This window comes from Eublepharis macularius, chromosome 1 (assembly GCF_028583425.1).
Source record: "Eublepharis macularius isolate TG4126 chromosome 1, MPM_Emac_v1.0, whole genome shotgun sequence".
Lineage (NCBI taxonomy): Eukaryota > Metazoa > Chordata > Lepidosauria > Squamata > Eublepharidae > Eublepharis > Eublepharis macularius.
Window position 1 is genome coordinate 10671098 of NC_072790.1, and position 25752 is coordinate 10696849.

General features: G+C 47.7%; 1 protein-coding gene across 1 annotated transcript in view; it reads right to left on the bottom strand.

Moving 5' to 3' along the window:
• The window catches only part of ISM1 (isthmin 1), a 49312-nt gene extending 24252 nt beyond the window's left edge, over positions 1 to 25060 (bottom strand). Inside the window, exon 1 of the mRNA XM_054981060.1 lies at positions 24866 to 25060. Coding sequence (XP_054837035.1) covers positions 24866 to 24988 — 123 coding nt within the window. The 5' untranslated portion in view covers positions 24989 to 25060. The remainder of the gene's footprint in view (positions 1 to 24865) is intronic.
• Positions 25061 to 25752: the final 692 nt, after the last annotated feature.

Genomic DNA, 25752 nt, shown 5'->3' on the forward strand with positions numbered 1-25752 from the left:
CTTGCCAGTTATTCCTTCACCACACACAACTTTTCAGTCTAAAACGAATGTTCATCATCTGACCATTCAGAAACCTTTCTGAGAATAAATTGGTATCCCCTTTAATATTTCTTTGACAACTTAAAACCAAACCTGTGAAGAAAGTGTCTTGGTTTCTAAACTGCCTTGTGTATTTCTACGATATTCTGTGGCCCAGACTAACAAGCTTGAAGAGGCCCAAAGTGGGAAGAAAAAGTCTTTATGGAGCTTGTAAAGCACGGTGCGTACAATCCGGGTTTCCAGAGCACCTGGCTTATAATTAAATGTTTACACACAGACTCCAGTCTGAGCGCCTACAAGAATTGTGATACTACACAGCCGCTCCTTGCAAACAAGAAAAGCAGAGTTCTGCTACACATTAGAAGCCCCTCGCCTGAAAACTAATGAATGCAGCCGCCGTTCGACATTCTTCAAGCCTTAATATTCTCCTCTGCCGATGTTCTATTGTTACAACATCAAAGACCGACTGCTGGCTCGCATACAGTCAATATGAAAAGAGATGGCTCCCTACATTTACTGCTTGACTGCCTTCTCTTTAAACGGATAGCACCGTGGCCCTCTTTCAAAGAGGTATCACAGGCATAGATCTTCTTTACAGGACATCGTGTACAATAAAGTGGTGCTGTAACTATGTTTAAAAAAAGAAAGAAACTAACGAACGAGAAGTACCTTTAAAGAATCTCCATGAGGTGAACATTCCTTATAAAAAAATCACTGTGGTTACCACTTTTTAAAAATGCTTGGAGCATTCCAGCAACAGTTCAAAGCCCTCCAGTATATATATTTATTCAACCAACTAACTGATTAGATAATTAACTAGGCTATGCACGTAAACATTCTATGCTGTAGATATTTTTTTCTTAAAGAACCACCCAAAAAGTTTAAAATTTTTGTGTTCAACAAACCAAGTCCAAAGTAAAATGGTACTGCTATCTATAACTGGATCTCCTCAGTTTTAAACATACTTCACTGAAATCTAGACACTGGAGGGAAAAAAGATCCCCCCCCCTGTATGTTTTATCACAACATCTAATTTTTGGACAATATACCAGTATTTAATACTTGGGATCATGAAACGAGCTGCGCATTTCTGTGAAAAACATTCACAACCCTATTAAACTCTTTTGTTCCTGTTCCGAACTGCTTGGACCAAATAGCTTGAGATCAGTTACACGTAGCACTGCCAGAACCTACATCTTCATTCACAACAAGAAATTTAATCCATCCTGGTTACTAAGCTATTTTAACATTTACAGATGCTACAGCTACGTTAAAAACGGAGCCATCGCAGGCTTCAAGGTTAATGAAGGAGGAACACTTGGAAGCATAAAAACCTTGTCCTGCCAAAGAAATAAAAAAGGTGTCCCTCAGGCCCCATCAGTACTGAGAGCGAAGACAGATGGAGCATTCTAAGGGTGAGGGCAGAGAGAGATTCTATGTTGTGGTGAAAGTTGTTTGAACACATACCGGCTGCCCTCAAAGCAAAGGCCTTGGATTACAACAAAGGTATGTTGAACCTATTTTTGTTTTGTTTTACAGCTGATCTCCAGACTCTAGAGATCAGTTCCCCCTGAGAAAATGGTAGCTTCAGAGGGTGGACTGTAGGTTGATCACATCCCCGCTGAGCTCCTTTCCCAGCCTGTCCCCACTAGTTGGCAACCCTCGTTCAGCCTGTTTTGACTATCCTGTATTCCAAGTAGAGGTGGGCACAGACGGGGAAAACACTACAGGCCGACCGTCTGTGGTCCGTGGAGTTTCACAGACCACGGACCACGAACTTTTCACAACCCCACGGACAGGTTTGTGGATTCGTGGTCCATCGGTCCGTGGTGCTACTTCTGGGGACTGGAGCAAGCGGGAAGGGTTAAAGCACTCTCAGCGCCGCTTGCAAGCAACGCTGGGAGCGCTTTAAATTTTAAAAAAACCCAGACCAACGGACTGATGGACCTGCACAAAGGTCGTGGGTCCATGGGAAAACGGGCATCCCATGGCCCCCGGTTTGCAAACAGCCAAACCAGGCTGGTCCGTCTAAAACTTAGGTCCGTTTTCCGGACTGTGCCCACCTCTAATTCCAAGTCTAACATCCTATTCACCTGGACCACATTGATGCTACCCTTCATCCCCAGCTGATGGGGCACTCATGGAGCCTGCCCCCATGGGAACAGGGGCAGAGGGGGAAGGAGGGCTTGGCCTCATCATTCTTAAATACAAAAGCAGAGAGGGTCAGGAACTAAGCTGCACGCAATACTCCCTCCAGCCTAGTTCTTCTCAGGCATTGTGGTTTCTCCTCAGAGTGAAGGCAGCCAGTTTGACAAAGTAGCCCCAAAATAGCTGCAATTCTCTCTGTGTGGGAGAACAGCCTTCGGGACAAATTTAAGAATAACGGACTAACCACGGTGGGGAGTTTCCAAGAGCTAATTCAGGTGAGACATGGATAAATTTGCAGAATTGTTAATCACCTGGTAATAATAAATTATATGACTCAGAGTGCAATTTGCAAACAGCTGCAAACACGTCTTGTAAGAGAACCAACCTTGCCTAAAACATCCTGAATTTGGGAGCACAACCTTGCTTCCAGCAAGCATCTGGCCTCAAAAGGTTAGAGCTTTCAATTAAAGACTTGCAGAAACGAGCCACAGCTGGCCGCTTCCAATATCGTTGTGCGGCGCCTCCCTTGCCAAGCGCTTGGTTTTAGAACTAGAGGTATCGTAATCATGCTCTGGACTCCCTAAGGCTATAGACTTCAATAAAACTGCCGTGAAGACCAGCTCCACTCCCCGATTTTTCCACCCTGGAGACATCCTTCGGGGCTCCATCTGCACACCTGCTCCTTCCAGTATCCAAGCCTTGGTTTCTTTTATTACACATATGTAGAACTTCCAACATGGGTGGCATGCGGTGGGCATGATTTGTTTACGTATGCACAGGTTCAGGGACATGGATAGAAGACACAGATAATGTCATATATGCCCCCTGCATATCTGCCATGAATGCATATTGGCCTCTGGTCTCTGAGAGTACGGGAAGTTCTTTATTGCTGCAACGCCAGTAGGTTATCTCGCAAATGTTTACTTTCTCTTTCTTGCTCTACTGAGCCAGTGTTTTTGACTGCCAGCTGAAACTGGCTCAAAATGTATCCTTCTTGAGAACCAAAGATAAATTCATCTTTCTGTCTACTCTAAAACAATGTTTCACTTCAACGCCCTGCCCCCCCCACATTAACGGTCCTCTTTCCCAAGGCAAGAAGATTCCCTATAACTAGCATTGCTAGCCCCACATACGTCACTTCTGCCAATTCCACTGTCTATGCACCTTGTACTGAATGGATCTCTAATAAAGTTTCTTCAACTGGAACACCTGTGGGTGTTAACTGTGGAGAACTTGGGGATCTAACTGCCAGGGACTGAAAGATAATAGCCAAGAAACAGCAGACATTCATGTCACACTGCCTATGGAAGATCATTCATCTTCAGACATAGTTGGGTCGAGACACTCAAAATGGTAACACCATGATCTAAACGTGAGTAGTAACTTTACAATTTTTGTCTAGTATTTTCTCTAAAAAGGAGGAAGATGGAGGAATTGGAAGGCAGATCAAAAGGGAGAGATTGTATACAAAGAAAAGGTGGTAATATAAGGTGAAACACAGTGCAATCCGAAGCACTAAGGTTGCATTATTATACTGTAAAACTGGGTCCACTTGCTTACAAGTAATCTCCCTTGAACCATGTGGGGACCTGCTTTCTAGTAAACATGCATAAGGGCGGGCTGTGAAAACGTGCTCCATGTTTTCAGGCCAGGGTTAAAAGTGGGTACCAGGTCTGAAAAGGCCGAAGGCTACTACCATATAGCAAATATTATAAAAAGTGATGCCTATGTTTCTAATTGTGCTTGTAAAAATGCAACTATCTTCATACTCATAATTCAATATTAATACCAATAGTAAATATATACTGTGTAAATATAAGATGGGGGGAACTATGCCTTTTATGTCCCCATAGGCCAAACACCTTACACACGTCTTCGGTAAAAAAAATTCCAGACTCGTACATTTATATGAATGATTCATATAAGGAAGGAAAATTTTGTGATATGAATCAATACACACTGGCTGGTGGTCGTTGGAATGCATCGGACCAAGGTGGGCTTGGTTAGTGTGCACATGAGAAAACTTTAGAAGGGCAGCCTGCTAATTCTTCAACGGATTCAAAATGTTTCTAGCTTCTTACCAGGTGAAACTCATTGAGATATACGAATTATCCCTGGAGTTTTGAGTCAGTTACCGTATATACAAAAAGGAGGGAACGGGCATTTTCTTGGGTGCAAGACACTAATGGGCCCCCTTGACAGGATTTGGCTTCCTTGATCACAACTGTCCATAAAGGGATTTCTGTGAAAAACACCACAGGAATGGTTTAAGCATAGTAACTATCAGAACAGACATTCTTGCTTTGAAAGGAAGGGCTCCTGCACATAAAAGAGCTTCTGGGATTTGCAACCGCAGGTTTAAGGTCACATCTTGCGCTGATGGCCTCTTCTATCAAGTATGCACACCCCCATGTTTTGCTCAGTGCTGACAATCCACATTAAAAGAGGCAAGCTGTGGTTGTAGCCACCCTTTGCGAGTTCATTCTTAGAGGGCGGCGATGGAGCGGATGCAAATTAATCCCATCTCACCCGGTCCTCAGAAGCCCACTGGCCACTGTAACGCTGCTGCTCTCCCCAAGACACCACTGCTCTACTTGTGAGCATAAACAGCCCCTTTAATCCAAGTTGCTTTTTCCCCAAATGAGCATTAATGCCACTTGCCCCCTTTGTGAGATGGCAGCTGGACAAACAGAAAGATGGGCAGAAAGAGGCCTCCACGAGTGGTTTAAAAAACAAAAGTTCTCCTTGTTTAAAATATAATGTACTTATGTCCTATTTTACAGATGCCAAACCCACAAAACAACGGTTTTAAATGTTACCAGGAGATAAATCTGCATTTTGTTATGGATAAATGAAAAAAACACCCATCAGGGCTGTACACAACTGACAGGAGTCTACATAAAACTTCCAAGAAATGCTATTAGTCATCTGACCTCTCTGAGATGTTCAGACCTGAAATTGAAGTCAGACTGTCATTTTCTGGCTTTTTAGTCTAAGACACACTAAAATAAACACATCACTGGGCCAGAAAGACATTTCAGTCATGACATTCCAGCCTCGTTGGGTAGATCCTTTGTTTTGTTCCCCCAAAGCAGTTCATGTTTCCCTGCATGATAACTCTGTCAGAGGTCACGATGACCCACAGCCGATAAACTGGAGTTTGATTAAAACATCAGCGTACTGTGATATCTGAATGCAGAAATTCCAGTTTGTTCAGTAACCCTGGGCCTTCTTAGCCCCCTGCACACTGGGAGTCGCCGGAGGCTCAGCAGGCCATGCTGGCTCACCTGTATCCAGCTTCTGATGACGGTTCCTAAGGGTACTTCTGCCCTCTCCCCCATTCCTCCTCTCCATGCCCACCCCTTCCCGATGAGTCACTGAGCAGCAGTCTGCTTCAGAGACTTCGAGAGCCAAGCCACAAGTGACGCCTGACACAGGTTGGACACTTGTCAGCTTCCCTCAAGTTTTGATGGGAAATGTAGGCATCCTGGTCTTGCAGCTGTAATGGAGAGCCAAGCTGTAAAACCGGGACGCCTACATTTCCCATCAAAACTTGAGGGAAGCTGACAAGTGTCCAACCTGTGTCAGGCGTCACTTGTAGCTTGGCCCTCTCCTGCAAGGAAATTTAAAAGGCAGCAAAATGTCAAGAGTTAAGGGGGGAGATATATATATAAAAGAACTATTTTGCTTCAAACGACAGTTTAAGAGATGCATTGATGTGACTGGACAGAAAGGGGAACGTAAAAGATATATTTCATTTCTGAGTTTAAACATACAAGAATTCAGTGAAGCAGCCAGATAGAAATAGGGGAAGGGAGACCCTTAACCAGGGCTTTTTTCTGGGAAAAGAGGTGGTGGAACTCAGTGGGTTGCCAGCACAGCGGGCAACTCTTGGTGAGAGGTGGTACCCCAGATACCACATGTGCGTACGCAAAGTGCACGCATGCTCCCAGGGCCAATGACATCACTTTGGGTCAGCTGGACCAAGGGGAATTTTTAAAAGTTTAAATCGCACTCGGCAAAAATGGTCACATGTCTGGTGGCCCCGCCCCCTCATCTCCAGACAGAGGGGAGTTTAGATTGCCCTCCACACCAGCGGCGCAGAGGGCAATCTAAACTCCCCTCTGTCTGGAGATGAGGGGGCGGGGCCACCAGACATGTGACCATTTTCAAGAGGTTCCAGAACTCCGTTCCACCACGTTCCAGCTGGAAAAAAGCCCTGCCCTTAACTAAGAGCGAGGAGAATGCTTGGCTTCCTGTATGCTTCCCCCAGACTGATTTCCTTCCCATGTAGAGCACTCAACCAATAGCACGAGGCCTGGCAATGCTAAAGACTTCAATAAAGGAGGACAGAGGCAGATTAACTTGGGTTTATGAACAAACTGTGCTCTGCTATGTAGTCTGTTCGGGGCAAGGCGGCATGGTATGGCCCAATCACGTCAGATCTTGGATGCTAAGGAGGGTCAGTCCTTGGATGGGAGACCACCAGGGAGGACTCTGCAGAGGAAGGCACTGGCAAACCACCGCTGCTTCTCACTTGCCTTGAAAACCCCTTGCTGGGGTCGCCATAAGTCAACTGTGACTTGACAGCACTTTACACACATGTGGTCTATTAGACTAATGAGGGTTTGCATGATAAAGCGCTGCTTATACAAACTACAATTGCGATGGTTGAATGCAGCCTTAGGCTGCAAATCATGGCTTGCTGGCAAAGAGACCGAGCCGCACCAAGGCTGAAAACTTCCAGATTCAGAACTGGCTGCAATTTGTTGTGACACATTCATTTGTAACTGATCATTTAATCCAGCTATTCAAACCACTGAGGGACAACCACATGCAGGCGGGAACTTGAGTATCTAAGCTTCTCAAGTATTTATTAGGCATGTGCTCTAGTTGTTACAAGAAAATGGTGAAAACTGGCATTTACAATCAAAGGTATTTCGAAAGTATCCTGGCCTTTGGCCTTGATGACCTGCTGCCAATGACAGCAGCCAATACTGGACTGCATGACCCAAGGCCCTGACTCTGCATAAGGCAGCTTCATATAATCATAACTAGTCTGTAGCTCAGTTGAGACACTGCTCAAGACCCTGGTTAAATTAAACTAAGTATGGTTAGTGAGACTACATGAATGCAGGACACTCTAGTGTCCCTGGGTAGTTAAGAACCTGTGAAGCCAAGATCTGGTTTATTAACCACAATCAGAATTAGCTATGGTTGTGTGTGATACATGGACACAGATATCCTGACTCAAACCTGGTTTATTAGGGAACAACACCATCCCTTGCTACAGAACAAAGGTGATGAAAGCATCTTTTGTCAGATTCCAAACCAGGGTTTGAGTGATGTAAGCAGAATCCTGGTTTCAAAAACTAACCATAGTTAAAATAAAACCACGGTTTCCTGTGATGTCTGAACCAACTGTTTGTGTCTGTTTCTCTTCACACCTCCATTTCTTTGCATGTACAGTGTCTCATTGGTTACTTTGCAACATATGCACGCCCCTACCTTTCTGCACCGCTAGGTGTACTCCTAGGTGTACTCCTGTTAAAGGATCTTTTCAATTCCAACTTATCTTAGATTGGTCAGAGGACGCAGGAAACCTTTAAGGCCCTTTTGTACCCAAGAACTGAGGACATATGCAGACGGGACATTTCTGATTGTAATTTTATTTGGAAAGCAATAATGTAGGCAGCTCTGAAGAGCCAGTGCTAGGCAAAGCACACCACTCTCAGAAGTGCAATTCAAGTTAAATTCTTACGAAGCAAATGAACATTATTGGACAGATCAAATCCACATTTTCATTGTCTGAAGGCAAAGGGGAAGAAATCTACACTCTTAAGTATGATCTAGAGCTGCTACAAAAAAGATGTCAAACATCTCAGCTTTAAAAATAAATACCCTTTTGTTTCGAATTATGTTTTTCCACAGGATGTTGGTAAACTCAGAGGATGAGCTAATTAAGGGGGTGATCTTTAAAGCACCCCACCCCTTGTGCCAGAGAAGGCGTGTATGTGGTGTCCTTCCTTGTGTGAGCACGAAACTGCGGGAACAATCTCTAATGTAAGCCGCCGGCAGCAGACAGTCAGGAATTAGTTTAAGAAGCAAAAGGAAAAGAGAGAGAGAGAGAGAGAGAGAGAGAGAGAGAGAACAACATTCTCTTCTTACTGGCCTATGAAAAAACAACATCAGGAACACTGCTAAAATCAGTAATTTCAGGCATACAGAGTTTGAACAACATGAAAGAGTTTGATCATTCATGTCCCTGGTATTTGCACTACTTCTCAGTGCTTCTTCATTTCATATATTTTTTTAAAATACTGTCTGACTCCTTCTGGGATTAAGATGGAGTCTTGGGGAGGGGAGTTCTGAAAAATTCCAAGAGAAGCGATCACCCGCTGCCTGGGGCAGAATGCATCAGTTGAGAATGAACACAAATATACCAAAACCATGGTAAAAAGAGAGGTAGCAGAATCCAGTAACCATTTGAACTAGGCTCTCAGGTGTCTCTCTGTAAAGGCACTAATTCCTTCATGAGTGGTCGTGGGTCTGGGGTCCCCATTGGGAGTCACAGTCAAAACATATGGCTTTCCCCAGAGGGCCAAGCAGCCCCCGCTGAACCGTTTCAGGTCGGGAAAATGACAAGGGAGGGGAAGGCTTAAGCCCATTTCCCACACGTTCTCTAAATTGGGCAGGAGAACCTGCAACTCACATGTGAATGTTACAGAGGGAGAAGGCCCCAGACTCAGCCTACTGCTGTTTATTTCCGTATCAACCTTCCCACCCACTCCCACCATCTCCAGAGGCCCTGCTTCTGGTACCCTGACATCTGAGGCCAGATGGGTAGCAACCCAGGAAAAAGCCTTCTCGGCTGTGGTGCTGAAACTTTGGAACTCCCTCCACCAGGGGTAAACACTTTTTTGTTTTGCTTGGCTTTCCCTCACTAACTCTTATTAGCCTTCTTCCATGGTTGTGCTGTTACGTGTGTTTATGTGTTTACTGAATTGTTTAAATATTTCATATATGCTTATATTTTAAATGCTGTCTTGATGTTTTAATGTTGAAATGTCTTAATGTCTGGTGTCGTGGGAACCCTATTTGTGTGGAAAGGCAGCACAGAGACGTTTTAAATAAATAAACCTGTACGTTCTGTAGCGTGTGAATTGATGTTAGTCATCAGGCTTACAGGAGTGGGTTCTAGGCAGGGCTGCCAGGTCCCCCCTTGCAACTGGCGGGAGGTGGGGGAGCGGAGGGAACTTATGGGCGTGGTGCGTGATCCTCACCGCCATGTGATGAATGGCACTTCTGGTACGACCCGGAAGCTACGGCATCAGGCTGGGGCCAATTCATTAGCGCTCAGCCATTTTGGCCACAGGCTAAAGAACTGGCCCTGGCATGATGCTGTCACTTCTGGCTCACACTGGAAGTGATGTCATCACACAGAGATGAGGACCTCCCCCTCCCCCTCCCCTCCTCCTGCCAAACAGCTGATGATCAGCAGCAGAGGCTCTCAGCGCTGGGGGTTTGCCTTCCGTAAGAGGCACTTGGCAAACACAGTTCTAGCGGCCAAACAGCATAAGCGTTGAGGAGGGGTTCACAGCTAGGCCCAGATTCTGGTGGTATTCACTGCCCTTGTTTATTTAAAGTTAAAATTTTCCATTCCAAATGTCAGGAGAGATATAGAAAACAAAACAGATTTACACTTCCTGTACATACAAGTATCCTGATAGGTCTGAATGTTTCAATGTGTTCGTTTCAGTGCTAAAGCTACAATCCTATACTTATTTACTTGAAATCCATGGATTTTCTGTCTGAGTTGGCGTGCGAAGGATCAGGATGCATGTTAAGCATCCAGGATAAAACTTGGAGCAAGACGTTAGTAGGTCAAGCAATTCTGCCTACAGAAAATGGATCACTGGCAAACTAGGTTTAACTAGCAGGAACATCAGAGGAGAGATGAGCTGGTTGTGTTACTAATTCGTTTTTGATACTGTTGTGAAAAGGAGAGGCAGAAGGCAATACAGAGGACGGTTGTGAGACTGGATCCGTCAGATTAGTGAAAAAGTAATAGTAACCTTTTTCAATAAACGCACCACACACTCTTAGGGCCAAGCTAGAAGTGACGAATGACACTTGAATGGCAAGTGAACAGACTCACTCCACTCAAGTCGAGTGCAAGTGGAGGGCAAGAGAATAGGGAGGAATACACGTGAGTCTGTTCACTTGCCGTTCAAGTGTCATTCGTCACTTTTCGCTTGGCCCTTATTCGCTACAAGAGCAAGAAGGGACACATCGCGCAGGAGAGGAAGATGAATGATGGCCGTCCCTGCTTAGAAACAGTTTGGCTGCCATGTCTTTGTAGGCTTCACATGTCCTGACTTCTTCCCTCGCTTGCTGGTTCATGCAAACTATGACTTGCTGCAGTGGCCATCCCTACCTCGCAAAGCATGGCTTGTCTCTGCACTTCCACTGGAAACCATGAGGGAACGGCACAACAGAAAGCCTGTTCACAATGATTTGGCCATTAGACTGGAATCAGGCCGCAAAGTTCCTTGAGGGCTCAACCGCACTTCATAGTTTCTTCCAGGTTTATTTTAAACACCCACCCTGTAAGTTTAGCTGACAGGATAGCTTTAGCCAAGAGAACAGCTGGGGGACAGAGTGGCACATGCAGAAGACTATAGTGAACTCGAGGGTAGGGTTGCTGGTCCCTCGGTGAGGGCGGGGGATCCCCCGTTCCCACCCTCCACCCCCCTGACATCATTCACGTGGCCGGCAGGGGGAAAGAAGGGACACATCATGCAGGAGGGGAAGATGAATGAGCCTGGGCTGCACTTCGAGCGTGGCGTGACAGCGTCGCTTCCCGGAGTGCCGTCACTGCACAGGCCACAGGAGGGCTCCTGAGCATCACGCCGGGCAGATTTGGGCCCCGAATGGGAAGTGCAGGAGCCCTCCCAGGGCCTGTGTGATGACGACACTCCTGGAAGTGTTGTTGTTGAGTTGTGCCAGGAGCGTGTGCAAAGGCTTTCAGAAAGTGAGGGCTGGGTCTCCCCCTCCCGCCAGGCAACCCCAACTCAGGGAATTAGTGGTGTGCCACAGTGCCTCCCTCTTGTGCGCAGAGTGCTCGGTAGGCCAGGCCTGGACATACTATTTTGGCAATCTAAGGGCCAAGCTAGAAGTGACAATTTACACTTGAATGGCAAGTGAACAGACTCACATGTATTCCTCCCTGTTCACTTGCACTCCACTTGTGCTCCACTCAATCACTATGTGATCACTACATGATCAAGTGGAGTGCAAGTGGAGCGCAAGTGAACAGGGAGGAATACATGTGATCACTATGTGATTGAATGGAGTGCAAGTGGAGTGCAAGTGAACAGGGAGGAATACATGTGATCATTATGTGATCGAGTGGAGTGCGAGTGGAGTGCAAGTGAACAGGGAGGAATACATTTGATCACTACGTGATTGAGTGGAGTGCAAGTGAACAGGGAGGAATACACGTGAGTCTGTTCACTTGCCATTCAAGTGTTATTCGTCACTTCTAGCTTGGTCCTAAAGTGTTTCCCTCTCTTAAAAACATGTTTTCCATCTTACCAGATCACAATGTCTTGTCATTGTATTGGGAAGTGGGATGTTTAGGAGTTCAGTAAACTTCTCTAAGTTACTTTAATAACTCTCTTTTCCTTCAATACCTGTGAGTTTATTGTCACCAGATTTAAAATAACCACTGCCCCTCAGCAACAGAAGAGAGAAGGAAAAACTTTAACCCTCTCTCTCTCCCCCTGCCCCCGTTCCTTCCGTGTGGTAAAAAAGTGGGTTTCACAACCCTCATGAGGAAAAATATAGTTATCTGTAGATTTTCCATAGTGGGGTAAGAACAGATCGGGGATGGTTTTTTACAAAAAAAAAAAAAGAGTGGTGGGAGGAGAGTTGGAGCCGGGGGTCCACCAGCTTTTGGGACCTGTGGCACAGTGCGGTGGGTGCAACAACGGCTACCGCAGGAGGCAGAGCCAACCACAAAATGTCAGGGAGGGAGGTCATGCATAACTCCATTAGTAACCCTTCATCATTACAGGCAGAAGCTCTGCTTAACCTGGATGCCTTTTTAAATGAACGTATTGTTCAAAAATATTTCCTGCATCCACAGTTTACTTTCAGTCACAAAGTAAATACCAGGGGTCACTGGGGTTGTGGGGAGGGCTGGCGCGCCTATTGAGGCCAGGTAGGCGGTGGCCTCAGGCACGGGGTGCCGGAGGGAGCGCCGGAGGAGGCGCGGGGGGCGGGAGCTCGCACCACAAAGCAGCAGCCTCCTATCCCTTCCGCCCCACCCCGCACCACCACCGCCACCAGAACAAGCTCCCGGTCGGGCGCAGCCACCACGGGCAGGCATCTGTGGTGGCTCAGGCAACTGAGCGGGAGAGCTTGGAGGCCACCCACCACAGCGATTGGGCTGGCGGCGGCGCGCGCGCTCCCGTGATGACGTCATGTGTGACATCATCACGCAGGCCTGTGCGTGCATGCTTGCACGTGCACGGGGGAGCACCCGGCCATCCGCGAGCGCCGCAAACCCTTGCGCCGCCCCTGGTTGCGGGAAGGAGATAGTTGTGTTTCCTGCATTGTGCAGGGGGTTGGACTAGATGACCCTAGAGGTCCCTTCCAACTCTTCAAAGGATATAACGTCTACTCCCCTCCCTATGAGAGCTGCCCACCACTGTTCTGAAGCTGCTGCCATGTTCAATTGCACTGTTGCACTTTCTGTAATCAACGATATTGCCGCCACCAAGAAAAGAGTGCTGCTATTTTTAATGTCTTTATATAATGTTTTTAATGTTTAATGTTTAATGTTTAATGAAATGTTTTAAATGTTTTAATGTTGTTATCCGCCCTGAGCCTGCTTGCGGGGAGGACGGAATATAAATACGATAAAATAAAATAAATAAAATAATGATTCTATGATCCTTGTGCTGCAATGTCAGCTGATAGGAAAGCAATGTTTTTCTGAATCTGCACAGCCAATTAGACCTCCAATGGCCAATCAGAAGCCCTGCTAGGCAAAAGGCTCACCTGGCTCCACCCACTTTCTAAAAAAACTTTTGAGGGTTCCAGGAAAGGTGTCAGCATGGGCCAAAGTGCCATCCCTGTTGGAGATCCCTGGATTAGAATGTCTCTCTTCTCCCCACTTCAGTCTCTTCCTTGATAATGCAACCATGGTGGCTGCATTTGCAAAAGAAAAACATGTTTAAAATAAAACATGAAAGGAACTATAACCTGTAGTTGATTCCTCAAACAAATACAGCTTGTGCAACTGTAAACGTAAACAAGGAAGGCTGGCCGTAGAGGCACACTGTTTGGTGACAGCAGAATAAAAGCCACTGTTTTGTGCACTGAGAAACTGCAACGCTAGTAGAGATTAAAGGTGACTGTATCTCAAGGCAGTATATTTTGCCTTGGAGGGGGGCTTTTAATGGATTCCTGGTTACAGAGAAGGACAAGCTTTTCCTTGTGGATTAGCATAAAAAGATGTATCTGGAGCAATTCCCTACGATCCGACATTAAGGTATTCGTCAGCTTCCCTCCACTCCTGCGACTGCAGAAGCCAAACTTTAAGAAAATCCATTCTTTAACTGCTGGCAGGCTTCTGACAGGCAGCTTCCCATCTGGGCAGACCTGAAACCTGCCTAAGGTGTTTTGAAGCACTGTCTATAGTTGGCTGCAGCCATACGGATTAAACTGCAATCCTATAAACATTTCTTTGGAAGTGAGCCTCACGGAACACAATAGAACTTACTTCCAAAGAAGCATGCACGGATTTCGGTTCTGAATGTCAAAAGCTACTAGCCTAGGATCTAATCAACCCAATATTGGTGAACTTATCTTTCCTCTCCAGCTTTTGTAGACCAGTAACTTCTACATGATGCAGGTTTAGCTATATAAATTTGGAGAATTACCAGTGCCAAGTAAGAATAATCTCCTGGCAATTCTTTCTCCCTCCCCAGCAAGGTAGATGGGAGATCATTCTTCTTTTCTGTTCAGGAAGCTAACACACTGCAAGTTATTCATTTCCATTATATAATAGTAACTAGAAAGCTGTGAGCAGATCGTGATTTATCAGATGAGATGGGGGATCTACAACTGGAGCCCCCAACCTGTTTCAGTCTGCAGGCACTTTGGGAATTCGGACACAGGATGGTGGGTGCAATCACAGAGAGGACGCCCAAGTACATGGGGGAAGGGGTAATTTAAATAATACATTAAATAAGAGGGGTAATTTAAATAATACATTAAATAATACATTAAAAATAAGAGGGGTAATTTAAATAATACATTGGGAAAGAGGAGTGAGAGAATAAAACCAGCGCTGTAGTGGCAGCTGCCGCTGAAACCAAGTTATTTTGATCTGCCCAGCCAATTGGATCTCCAGAGGCAGATCTGAAGCCCTGCTGGGCAAGAGCCTCACACACCCACATTATAAGAACATTTGGTGGGTGGCAGGAAAGGTATTGGCAGGCACCATGGCATTCAAGAGCATCACGGACACAATTTGGGGAAAATACCATCTTGCCTCTGTTCCCTTGCCTGTTCAGGTCACTTTAAGATGTGCCCTTTCCCTCTTTGAGAACTGTCTGGATGTTTTTTGGGTTCCATTTGAAGATGTCCCATCCCTACATGCTCACATCCTAGTTTACCTCAACAAAGGCTAGCCCATCAGTTTTGCTCTGGCCAGGTGGCAGAATTAAACCAGGATATCTGTATTCATATGTCGCATGAAACCATAGTTAAGAGTAACTGTGGCTAATAAACCAACTTCAACCCATGGTTTCAGATCATGGCTTGCTAGACTTAACTAGCTGTCATTAGTGGTGAGGGCTGAGCTTTAGTGGAAAGCTCACCCCCTGGAAATCTAGCTGGGCTTTGAGGTGCTACTGGACCCAAATTTTGCTCTCACACTAACCACAGTTAGCTTAATTGAACCAAGGTTTCATACAACGTCTGACCCAAGCCCCTGTCACTTCCCAAGTGTGCCAAAGGAACATTTCTTTGAGTAGGATTATTTATACAGTTGCCCACTCAAGAGAAAGAAATGGCTCCACTGACTAGAAAGTTGGACCTAGTCAAAATAAAATTCTCTAGGAAACAAAGCAATGTGCCATGAGATAAGATTTCCAACAGGCCAGATCTCGCTGCTGGGGAGAAAGGGGCTCCTGCCTTTCCCTTGCACAGTTTTTCTGAGCCAAAATGCCCCAGATGAGGGGGAAGGGGAGTTGCCTGCCCCATTTTGGAACTGCATGTGTAGAGAATACAGAGCAGAGACAGAATCATGGGAAAGACTAGAATAACAGGTAAACCCTGACAAACGTACTATGCAATTCATTAATCCTATTGTATAAAAGGCTAAGTGTATTCAAGACAACTCACTTGCTACCCTGGTGCACCTCCAGAGGGTGCTGCTGTGGAGGGAAGCCCAGATGAGGCAGCCGGACCTTCAGAGCGCACACCATGGTGGGAAGCCCAGGCTGGGATCAGGCGTGGAGCAGGTGGCAATGCCTGCCCCCGCCTTCACCCAGCTGGAATCAGGAGCGGAGCAGGTGGCAATGCCTGCCCCCGCCTTCACCCAGCTAGGATCAGGAGCAAAGCAGGTGAGAATGCCCACTTCCCCCTTCACCCAGCTGGGATCAGGAGCAGAGCAGATGACAATGCCTGCCTACACCTTCACCCAGCTGGGATGAGGAGCAAAGCAGGTGGCAATGCCCGCCCCTTTACCTGGCTGGGATCAGGAGTGGAGCAGGTAGCAATGCCCACCCTCCTTCATTTGGCCAAGATTAGGAGTGGACCCACCCCTTTACCTGACTGGGATCAAGCACGGAGCAGGTGGCACTGCCCGCCCCCCTTCACTCGACCGGGATCAAGCGCAGAGGAAATGACCATGCCCGCTCCCCCTGCCTTCATCCAGCTGTTATCAGTGACAGAGGAGGAGGGAATGCCCACCTGCCCACCCTCCCCTTTCTAGAGCCTGTTGTATTTTTTCCCACAACAGGCTTTGTTGCTAGTACATAAAAAAATGCCATGTAACAAACATGCTTATATCTAAGATATATTATAAAATCTTTGTAAAGTGCAACAGCATACAATGATTAAAGTACTCCAGTGTTCAATGTTGCACAATCAATACTTCTGGCTCAATTAACATTAACAAGCTGTAGTACCGCCGTGAACAGAAGTCGTAACAACCAAAATATTTAACCAGTTTACAGGTGGCCCTGTGCCACAATCTTGATTCTAAGCAGTACAGACTAGCTTGTCCAAATTCAGCAGAAACAGCCTTATAGTCTAGGAAGAAATAATACAACTGAAAGCAAAGGGCATATTAGGCTTCTGATGGAAGCAATCGCTGGAAAACAGGGCGGCTCTGTGGTCCTGACAGGGCCCGGCTTGCACGCCTGTTTCAGACAGACTTTCTTCAAGGGTTACAGCCGAACCAACAACAATTCATGCCGTGTATATCATAACATCAATCTCATTCTCCCAGCAGGCTGTAAGATGCGAGAGCACAAATTTCCTTTAATCATGAAGGCGCGACAAGGGTTGAATACCTTTCCAAGTACCTCTCCCCAAGGCAGAAAAAGACACAAAACCCAAAGTACTATGTAAATCAAGCTGACTACAGCTATCTCAGAGGCAGATATAGTCCACCAACGAAAACTGCCATTCGGCGCCTGATTTATTACTATCGGTTTGTGGCCGCAACTAAGGTTCCTCTTCCGTTCACACAACGGAGCGCTCTTGACGAGCAGATTATCTCCACACCACAGATAACAAGACAGCATCCTGCTCTCTTTGAAATCTCTCTCAAAGTTTTACAGTGCAATCCTATGCAGGATTTCAAGGGACTAAGACCAGAGTAATTCTACATTGGACTGCATTATTGGAAAACTGAGCGTCACTAAAGCTTTCCAAGACCTGAGAGCATCCGTTGAGCTGTGCTTTGAAATGCAAATCTAGGGCAAGTTACTATACTTCAGGCTAGAGAAGAAGTGCATTCGCCGCTCACATTTCCATCTGCTTAAATGCTTAGAATGACATATGATATACTCTTTGCCTGTAATGTATTCAAGATTCAGATCTCTGAAGCTGCAAAACCAATTGAGTCAGGAAGTATAAAAACTTCAGCATTGCTGCACATGGTGGAATAGGATGAAGGAGATCTACTAGCGCGCTAGCTCTACAGTGTTACTTAAAGACAAAAACACAATTTAAAAGACAGGCTTAAGAGAAATGGTAGATAATTCTTGAAATCAGGACAGGAGCCCATATAGAAAGGTATAAACTGTTGCAAAGTAGAACTTGAGTTTTCATATTTTTTTTTGCCTTTAAAACCAGAGAATCACCTTCACCCCTCCTTGCAGTAACACACAACGTACTCCTGTGGGAAGATTTTACATCTGCCCATCTGTTTTCCTCATTATGTTACTTCCCTGTCAAGAGAGGGAAATTCCGATGGTAGCAATTGTCTCATTTTTCCCCCAAAAAACCCACTTCCTATGTTACAGCTAGGCACCCCGAATATATTTTTAAGAGAACCTCTAGGAATGAAAAATGTTGTAAAACAAGAGTCTCCAAGAAATGTTTCAATTAACAGCTCTGATGATTTGGAAACTCCACAGCCAGTTCTTCCCTAGTTGCCAACTCCACACCAAGAGAGGCCAGGTCCCCTGAACAGTTCAGGTATGGAGTGAGTGACCTAGACTAGTCTCAGGTCTTCATCACTCACTTGGCAAGTTGCTCAGACATGGAACATACATCAAGGTAAAGCTCAAGGGGCTCTTTCTATTCTGTTTGTTCCTTTGATTCACTGAGATGCTGCCAACCTCCAAAGCTGGAGAGTATATTTTAAACCAGGGGTCCCCAACCCCTTCTGGAGCTTTTGGTGTTTGGAGAGCGAGTGCCGAGCACCACCCCAAAATGGCTGCCACAGGAGGCAAAGCAAGAGGAATACCTCCCACCTCCCAGGAAGAAGGAAAGCCTGAACCACACACCTCCTATGAAAAGCCCAGGGGCTGACCCATCCTCCAGATGAAACTGAGTGAGGGCAGCCAAAAATCAAGCCCTGCCTTGATTTCTGAAAAGCTTGGTAGGCACCATGAATGGGCAACCTTTGGCACCACTGGAGGACCCTGGTTTAAAATATATCAGGTGTTTAGAGACATACAAGTGGGGGACCCTCAAGGACTTGTGGGGGGCATCTCATGTTCCCCTCCTGCACCACGGCCTTTTTCCCTTCCCTGACCCCCACAGCCTCTGCCCCTTTTCCTGCTTCCTTCTTCCCGCCCACCCTTGTCCGGCCCTGTTTTCACCTTTCCCTGTTCCACCCCAGGCAGCCCCTCCCTTACGGCCCAGTTTTGTGGTGCCGGCTGAGCCAAGCCCAGTTGCATGGAGGGAACCTGCAAGGACTTGGGGCGTTACTTCACTCTCCCCTGTATCCCCTTCCCCACACTATTTCCTCTTTCCCCCCTCCTGGCAGCCTCCATATGGTCACCTTTCCCAATGTCCTTCTCTCCTTCAAACCCACTAAACAATTTGTATTTTATCTATCCCTCCTTCATCTACATTTACTGATTTACTTCCTTTATATACTACCTTTCTCCCCTGGGGACTCAAAACAGCTTGCATCATACCGCTCACCTCCATATTATCTTCACAACAACCTTGAGAGGTAGGCTGGGCTGAGTGTGTGTGACTGGATCAAAGCCATCCAGTGACTTTTCACAGCAGAGTGGTTATCTGAATCTGGGTCTCCTTCACCCTACTCTGAAACTCTAACCACTACACTACATTGGCTTGGGCGGAGGTTGCTGTTGAACAGTAGCTAGCAGCCAGGCCTGGGTGAGTCATAGAAGTCTTGTGGTAGAGAGCCAGTTTGGTGTCGTGGTTAAGAGCAACGGGACTCTAAGCTGGAGAGCCAGGTCTGATTCCCCACTCCTCCCCTTGAAGCCAGCTGGGTGACCTTGGGTCAGTCACAGCTCTCTCAGAGCTCTCTCAGCCCCACCCACCTCACATGGTGATTGTTGTTGTGGGGATAATAAAAACATACTTTGTAAACTCCTCTGAGTGGGTGTTAAGTCATCCTGAAGAGCAGTATATAAATTGAATGTTATTATTATTATTATTATATTCAAAGTATATAACAGCACAACTAAATTATGACAGCTCTCTTCCCATCTCCTTAGTTGCTTATAGCCAGACTTTAATGTCAATGATTTTTAATCAGTCATCTCTTCTGTATTTTATCTCTATAATATAATTACCTTAATTTACCTTAATTTAAACCGAAATAATCGAAGAAATCTTTCCATTTTCTCCAGAATTCCAATATTGGACTACGGTGCACATAGGAAGTTAATGTAGCATCTTCATACATCTTGTCTGTCCACTCAGGCCTGTCATGGCTCGGATCTGTTTTCTATTTTGCTGCATATTGTACTCTTGCATCTGTCACCGTATACTGGTGTCAGGTGCTTGTCGTCACCTGTCATACCCAGCCACACCCTGCTTTCATGATTGTACTCATGCTGTCTGTTATGGTTAACCGATGAGGCTACTCTGTACTTTAACTGCAGATGCTACTTTATTGGTCTTTAAAACCCACCATGTGAAGCTATGTGCAGGGAGGTGTTCATCCCCACTGTTATCTGTGTGTGCTCTGTGCCCTGTCTCCTCCGCTGGGAAGACGTGCCTGAAAGGCCTTTAGAAGCTCCGACATCATCCCTGCTATTTTCTCACTTAGCTGACCGTTAGCCGGGGGTGGTGGTTAGTAATTGCCTGCGCTTTGAAAGCCTATATATGCTCGATGTTTGCATGTAACTGTCATTCCTGGCAAAGATGGAGTAAGATCCTGATACTGGCAGCTTTTCAATAAAGTGCTTTTACTGCTACAGTGGAGTCTTTCTGAGTGTTGCTTGGCAGATCCTTACAACTGGAAAAGATCTCCCTGTTCTATTGTAACGTTATTAGGTAAAATATTTAATAGCTTATTTTCCAGGTTCAGCTCAAACCTGAGTTTAAGAATCTTCTGCATCTCTCGGTGTATCTTTATCCAATAACTTGGTGCTTCCTTACATATCCACCACGTGATCAAACATTCGATCCCTACATTGACATTTCCAGCACTGTCCACTATCGTCCTTACTAATTCTCGCGATATTTTTGGGTGTAGTAAACCTTCTAAAGAACATTTTGTACCCGTTCTCTCTTAACAATTGGCAACCTGAAAATTTAATAGGTTTGGTCCATAGATCTTCCCATTGATTCATGGAGATGGTTTCTCTGAATTTTTTCATCCATTTTAACATAACAGTTTTTAACTCATTCCATTTCTGTGTGGTGTTGCCGTAGAATTTTATAAATCTTTCTTAGTAAATGCTTCAAGTCATCAAGCTTATTAGTAATTCGCATTCTGTTTTTTTTCTCTTAATCTGCCACCGTCTTTGGGAGTTTGTTCTTTGAACTTCGATACTGTCAATCAATTACGGAATGTTTTCCCCTGGAGCTTGGACTTCTTGCAAAGTTTTCTCATTACCTTGCTCATCTGTCATAAATTCATAGCTGAACCGATCCATTCTGTTTCTAGCGGTGGCATCACAGTAAGCATTTATTGGCGACCTCAGTGGCGAGATTGGTGGGTTCAATCTATTTCCGCATTAAAACCATATTTTAAGTAGTTCGTCTTTTAGTATATGAACACCGTCTTGCTTCTGAATGGATTTTACTGATTTCGTAAGCCATAAATAAATGTGTCTTCTAACCAGATTTATAATCCAATCCAAACCAATGCCGCTGCCTGGCAGTACAATTTAATATTCGGTACTGCCAATACGACTCGTTTTTCATCCTGTAATACTTTAGATCTAATTCTTGGTTTCTTCCCTTTCCATATAAAATCATTTATTACTTTCTGCCACGTTTAAAATCTTTTGATCTATATGAATTGGCACCATTTGTTGTGGGGATAATAATAACACACTTTGTAAATCGCTCTGAGTGGGCATTAAGTTGCCCTGAAGAGCAGTATATAAATTGAATATTATCATCATCGATCATCATCATCAAGTCCTCCAGTGGTTGCTTCTGAGCCTAGCCCAAATGAGTCCTCCCTCAAAAGCCAAAACAACTCCAGAAAGGGCCCTACTCCTCCGCCTCCTCCTACAGACAGAAACCAAGCGTGGAACCCTAGCTAAACTGCTATGGTTGCCTAGTAACAGACACTGAAGGCATCAGGTTAAAGCTACAGGTGTTCCTTTTATCATTTTGGTGTTTTTTTTCACCCCCCTCAATATATTTTTCAGGTGTGAAGGAAGATCTGTCTTGTCTATTAATGGCTCCATTCTTCAGATTTAAGTATCAACGGATCAGGGCCACGTGGCTATGAGTATATAAGATACGAAGCCTATGCTTCACATGTTTTTTCCATGGGGGTAAAAGCACAGAGCCACTGGGCGCATGCCTTAAGTTTGGAGAGCTGGATGCGATTTTATCTCTGCCTGACCTCCCTGGATTATGACATACTGGACTAAATAAAGTGAGATAAGAAGGGGGCTTTAAAAACAGGAATACTTAATTCAAGCTGTTGAACAGACCATCAGAACGCATGCAGCCTCTCCCAATGAATTTCCTAACACGAGAGAAATTAAAAGAGACGTGTTTTAAAGCTATGCAAAGGAAGTAGAGCAAATATGGATACACTTCCATGGGACCAAGGCCTTTTTTGCATGAGCGATATTTGCTGCTTTTGGCCCCATACCTCTTTGGGTTGCCTTCTGAATTCCTGATTTTTCACTCCCCCTTCAGAGCCCAACGTGGCATTTCAAGGGTTCTCTTCCAAATTTTCTGCCTGCAACACACAGAAATCTGAAGGGGGAGTTAAGTGTCTGGAATTTGGAAGGAAACCTAAAGAGGTATACGACCAAAAGAGGGGGGGGGGAATCACTCATGCAAAAACGGCCCACTTTTTATGGGTCAAGCTATACATTGTATGGAAGATCTGTGACTACATTTTCCAGCATTAATATGAAAAAACAGCCCAGTGGACCCTGATTTGGTTTGGGGCCACACATGGCTGGAATGATAACTTCACACACACACACACACACTACTTAATCCATGCATAGGACTTCCGTTGGAAGTAATATCCTAATTCACCCCGGTTCCTGGCACTCCCATGCCTGGAAGTTAGCATCATGTTCTTTCTTTGAAACAATCTTATACCGTGTCAGTTTAAAAGATCAGGTAAAAGGTGACATGAAAGACCTCTGCCTGAGACCTTGAAAGCTGCTGTTGGTCAGAGTAGACAATAATGATCTATACAGACCAGTGGACTGATTTCAGCGCTGGTGACAGTGCACAGAGAGGTGGGGCACTCTTTGCCACCCCTGCTCCCAGCCGTATATGCTGCCTAGCGCTGCTGGAGAAGGGCACGTGGGTGGTGCACAAGGCACCAGTGTTCCTGGTGGCCATGACAGTGGCACTCTGAGCTGTACCCACCTCCCAGCACCACAGGCATGCAGGTAGTGTGGGTAGGTGCAGGTGGTGGGAGAGCTTGCGAGTGGGCAAAGGATGTATAGGCAGGCGGGGGCATGTTGGTGGGAGGGCAAGAAGGGGAGCCTAACAGTGGGCATGGAGGCCCCTGAGCACCCCTTACCCAGCCCCCCCCAAAACCTGACACCCGTCTTTCCTGACTCATTAGAAGGCAGCTTCATGTTTTCAGACCTCCAGAGAAATGTCCAGCTCATCCAACAAGTCTCTGCATTCAGATGTCACAACTAGTAACAGAGGTTGTACATGACACACGGCTTGTTCTTGTCCGTACACTGGCCTCCTCGTCCCCCTTCTTTCTTTCGCACAGCACAATTAAGGGGGGGGATCCAGTTCCCCATGACAATATGCAGTACTTGGCGGGCGGCCGTGACAAAGAGCCACTGGACTTACCTATGGTTTTTGAGTTAGCATCCAACAACCATTTGAGTTAACATCCAACAACAACGCTTATATACCACTCTTCTGGACAGATTAGTGCCCCACTTGCAGCATGAACAAGGTCAGTGTTATCATTATCCCCACAATCTGGCTGGGGCCGAGAGGAGTGCCTTACCCAAGGCCACCTACTGAGCTCACGGCAGGAGTGGGAGTCGAACCAGCAGAGAGCTGATTCGCTACAGCAGCTGATCTCAAACACTCATCTCTATGCTTACCTGGTGGAGTGGACGGACTATAAACAAACAAACAAACGAAAATACTCAAGAATACAAAAACTGCTGTTCTCCCTGCAAGCTACCCCTCTGCCAACCCCCCTTCTAAAAGCTGATAGAAGCACGTGCCTCCTGCACAAACTCACACGCACCTATCCGTATTGAAAAACAAATGAGGACAACATTTATTGGTGCTGGAGGAGGGGTGTGTGTAGACTTGACGGGTGGGTCGGGGGGGGGATTCACATTACATTTACTTTCTGCCCAATGCCTCCACAAATCAAGATTTGGTCAATGTGTGGCAAAAGCCATGTGCTTGAAGGACGTTTTTTAAAAAAAGCCACAAGGTGTCTTTAGCCTTGCCAGTTGGACAGAAATCAAAGGCAGAAGGGCAGTATAAATTTCTACCTTATTTCTTATCCAAAGATAGGCAGGGGGCTTCTAATGAGAAACAGATTTCCCCGACTGCAGCACCTGTCACTCACACAAGCCATGCCCACTTCTTGTGCCCCTGGCTGGAAATGCAGGCGACCACTTCCTCTGGGTTGCGAATACCTCCAACTACTACAGTGTTGCCCCCCACAGTAATGCAGTAATGCCCCCCACTCCTTTTTCAACAAAGCACCAGGAAACAAGGAGCGGGGGAGACTGCGCTCCAGGCCCTTCACTTCTCTCCATCCAGTGCTGCATGTCACAAAAATGTAGCCACTATTTCGTCCCCGGACTGTACAAGAAACAGCGACGACACATCGCCCTTCCGAGAGCACGGCTGCTGCTGCTCCAAGCAGCCCCTTTCTCTGAGCGGCCAGACATTCCCCGGGGCTTCCAAGCTAGACCGAAGTGTGCAGCGGTGCACAGCGTGTTTAGCGCTCTAGATACATGTAGCGGGAGAGGGACGCAGGCATCATAAAAGCGAGTTGCAAATGAAACAAACCTATAAAGCTTCTCGTGGTTGCCTTCCAACTTGGAGATCAGTTATGGATGCTGCCGTCCCACAGGCAGGGTGGGGCAGGCACAGGTGGGAGAGGGCAGGAGGCGCCCAAGAACATGCCAGGCGGCTTGGAAGCCGCTGGCGCCGGGGCTCGGCGGGAGGCACCTGCTCCGCACACAAAAACGACGGCTCAAGGGGCCAGGGGGCGGGAGGGGCCCGATCCACCCCTGCCCCGATCAAATCACCGCCACTGCATCCAGAGATGCCTCCAACGAGCCGGATTCTGAGGGGGTAACAACCAAAGTGGAAAACCACAGCTAAGTGAGGGATTTTGAGGGGGGGGCACAAGAGAAAGAGGCAGCGCTGCCTAGCGGGGAGAGGGTCGCCCCGTGTGCTGGCGCCCACCCCTTGGGCCAACCCAAGGCGCAGCCGAACCTCCCTCGCCGGGCTGTGGCGCGGGCCCCCCGGCTCCGAGAGGAGAGCGCCCCCCCCCCCCCGGACTCACCTGCCGGCGCTGGCTGTGGTTGGCGGGGCCGGCGGGCGGCGCGGCGCTGCGCAGGACGGTGATGTGGAGGGTGAGCAGGAGCAGCCCCAGCAGCAGCAGCAGCTCGGCCGCCAGGCGCGCCATCCTCCGCCAGCGGGCGCCCTTGGGGCTCTGCGCGGCCGCGGGCGCCGGGGCAGCCGGGCGCGCAGCAGCCTCCGCCGCCGCCGCCGCCGCTACTGCCGGCCGCCCCGCGCCGCTCTCGGCATCGACGGGGCGGGCGGAGGAGGAGCCGCCCCAGCCGCGCCAGCGCCAGCGCCGCCACCTCCGGCCCGGCGGGGCCACCGCGGCGGGCGGCGGGCGGCGCGCGGCGGGGCCGGCATGGGCGCCCCCCACCGCCCCGGGCCCGGCGGCCGCGGCACCATCCAAGGCGGGCGGCCCGGGGGGGCGGCCCGGCCCCGCGCCCAGCCGCCGCGCGAGCCCGCCGCCCGCCCCCGGCCCGCTCGGCGCCGGGCTGTCAGCTGCACGGAGCGCCGTCCGAGGCGCCCGACACCCGCCGCCGCCGCCGCCGCGTCCCGCTCGGCCCTCGCCGGCCGCCTCGGCAGCGCCGCCTCCTGCTCCCAGTCCCGGCGTGGCGCTGCGCAGCGCCGCCGCCCTGCCCGCCTCGCCTCGCCTCGCCTCGGCTCGCCGCCCTGCCGCCTTCCGCGGCGCGTGGCCGGGCTTTTATAGGCGCGCTCGCCCTCCTCCGCCGCGCTTCCCCTCCACCCCCCGCCGCCTGCCCGGCCTTGCCTGCTCCCCGGGCCAGCGCGAGCGCCCGCCTCGCCTCGCCTCGCCGCCCTGCAGCGCCCGCCGCGCCCCCGGCCGCCGACGCTCCCGACCCACCGGCGGCCCAGAAGCGCCGCTGCGGTGCC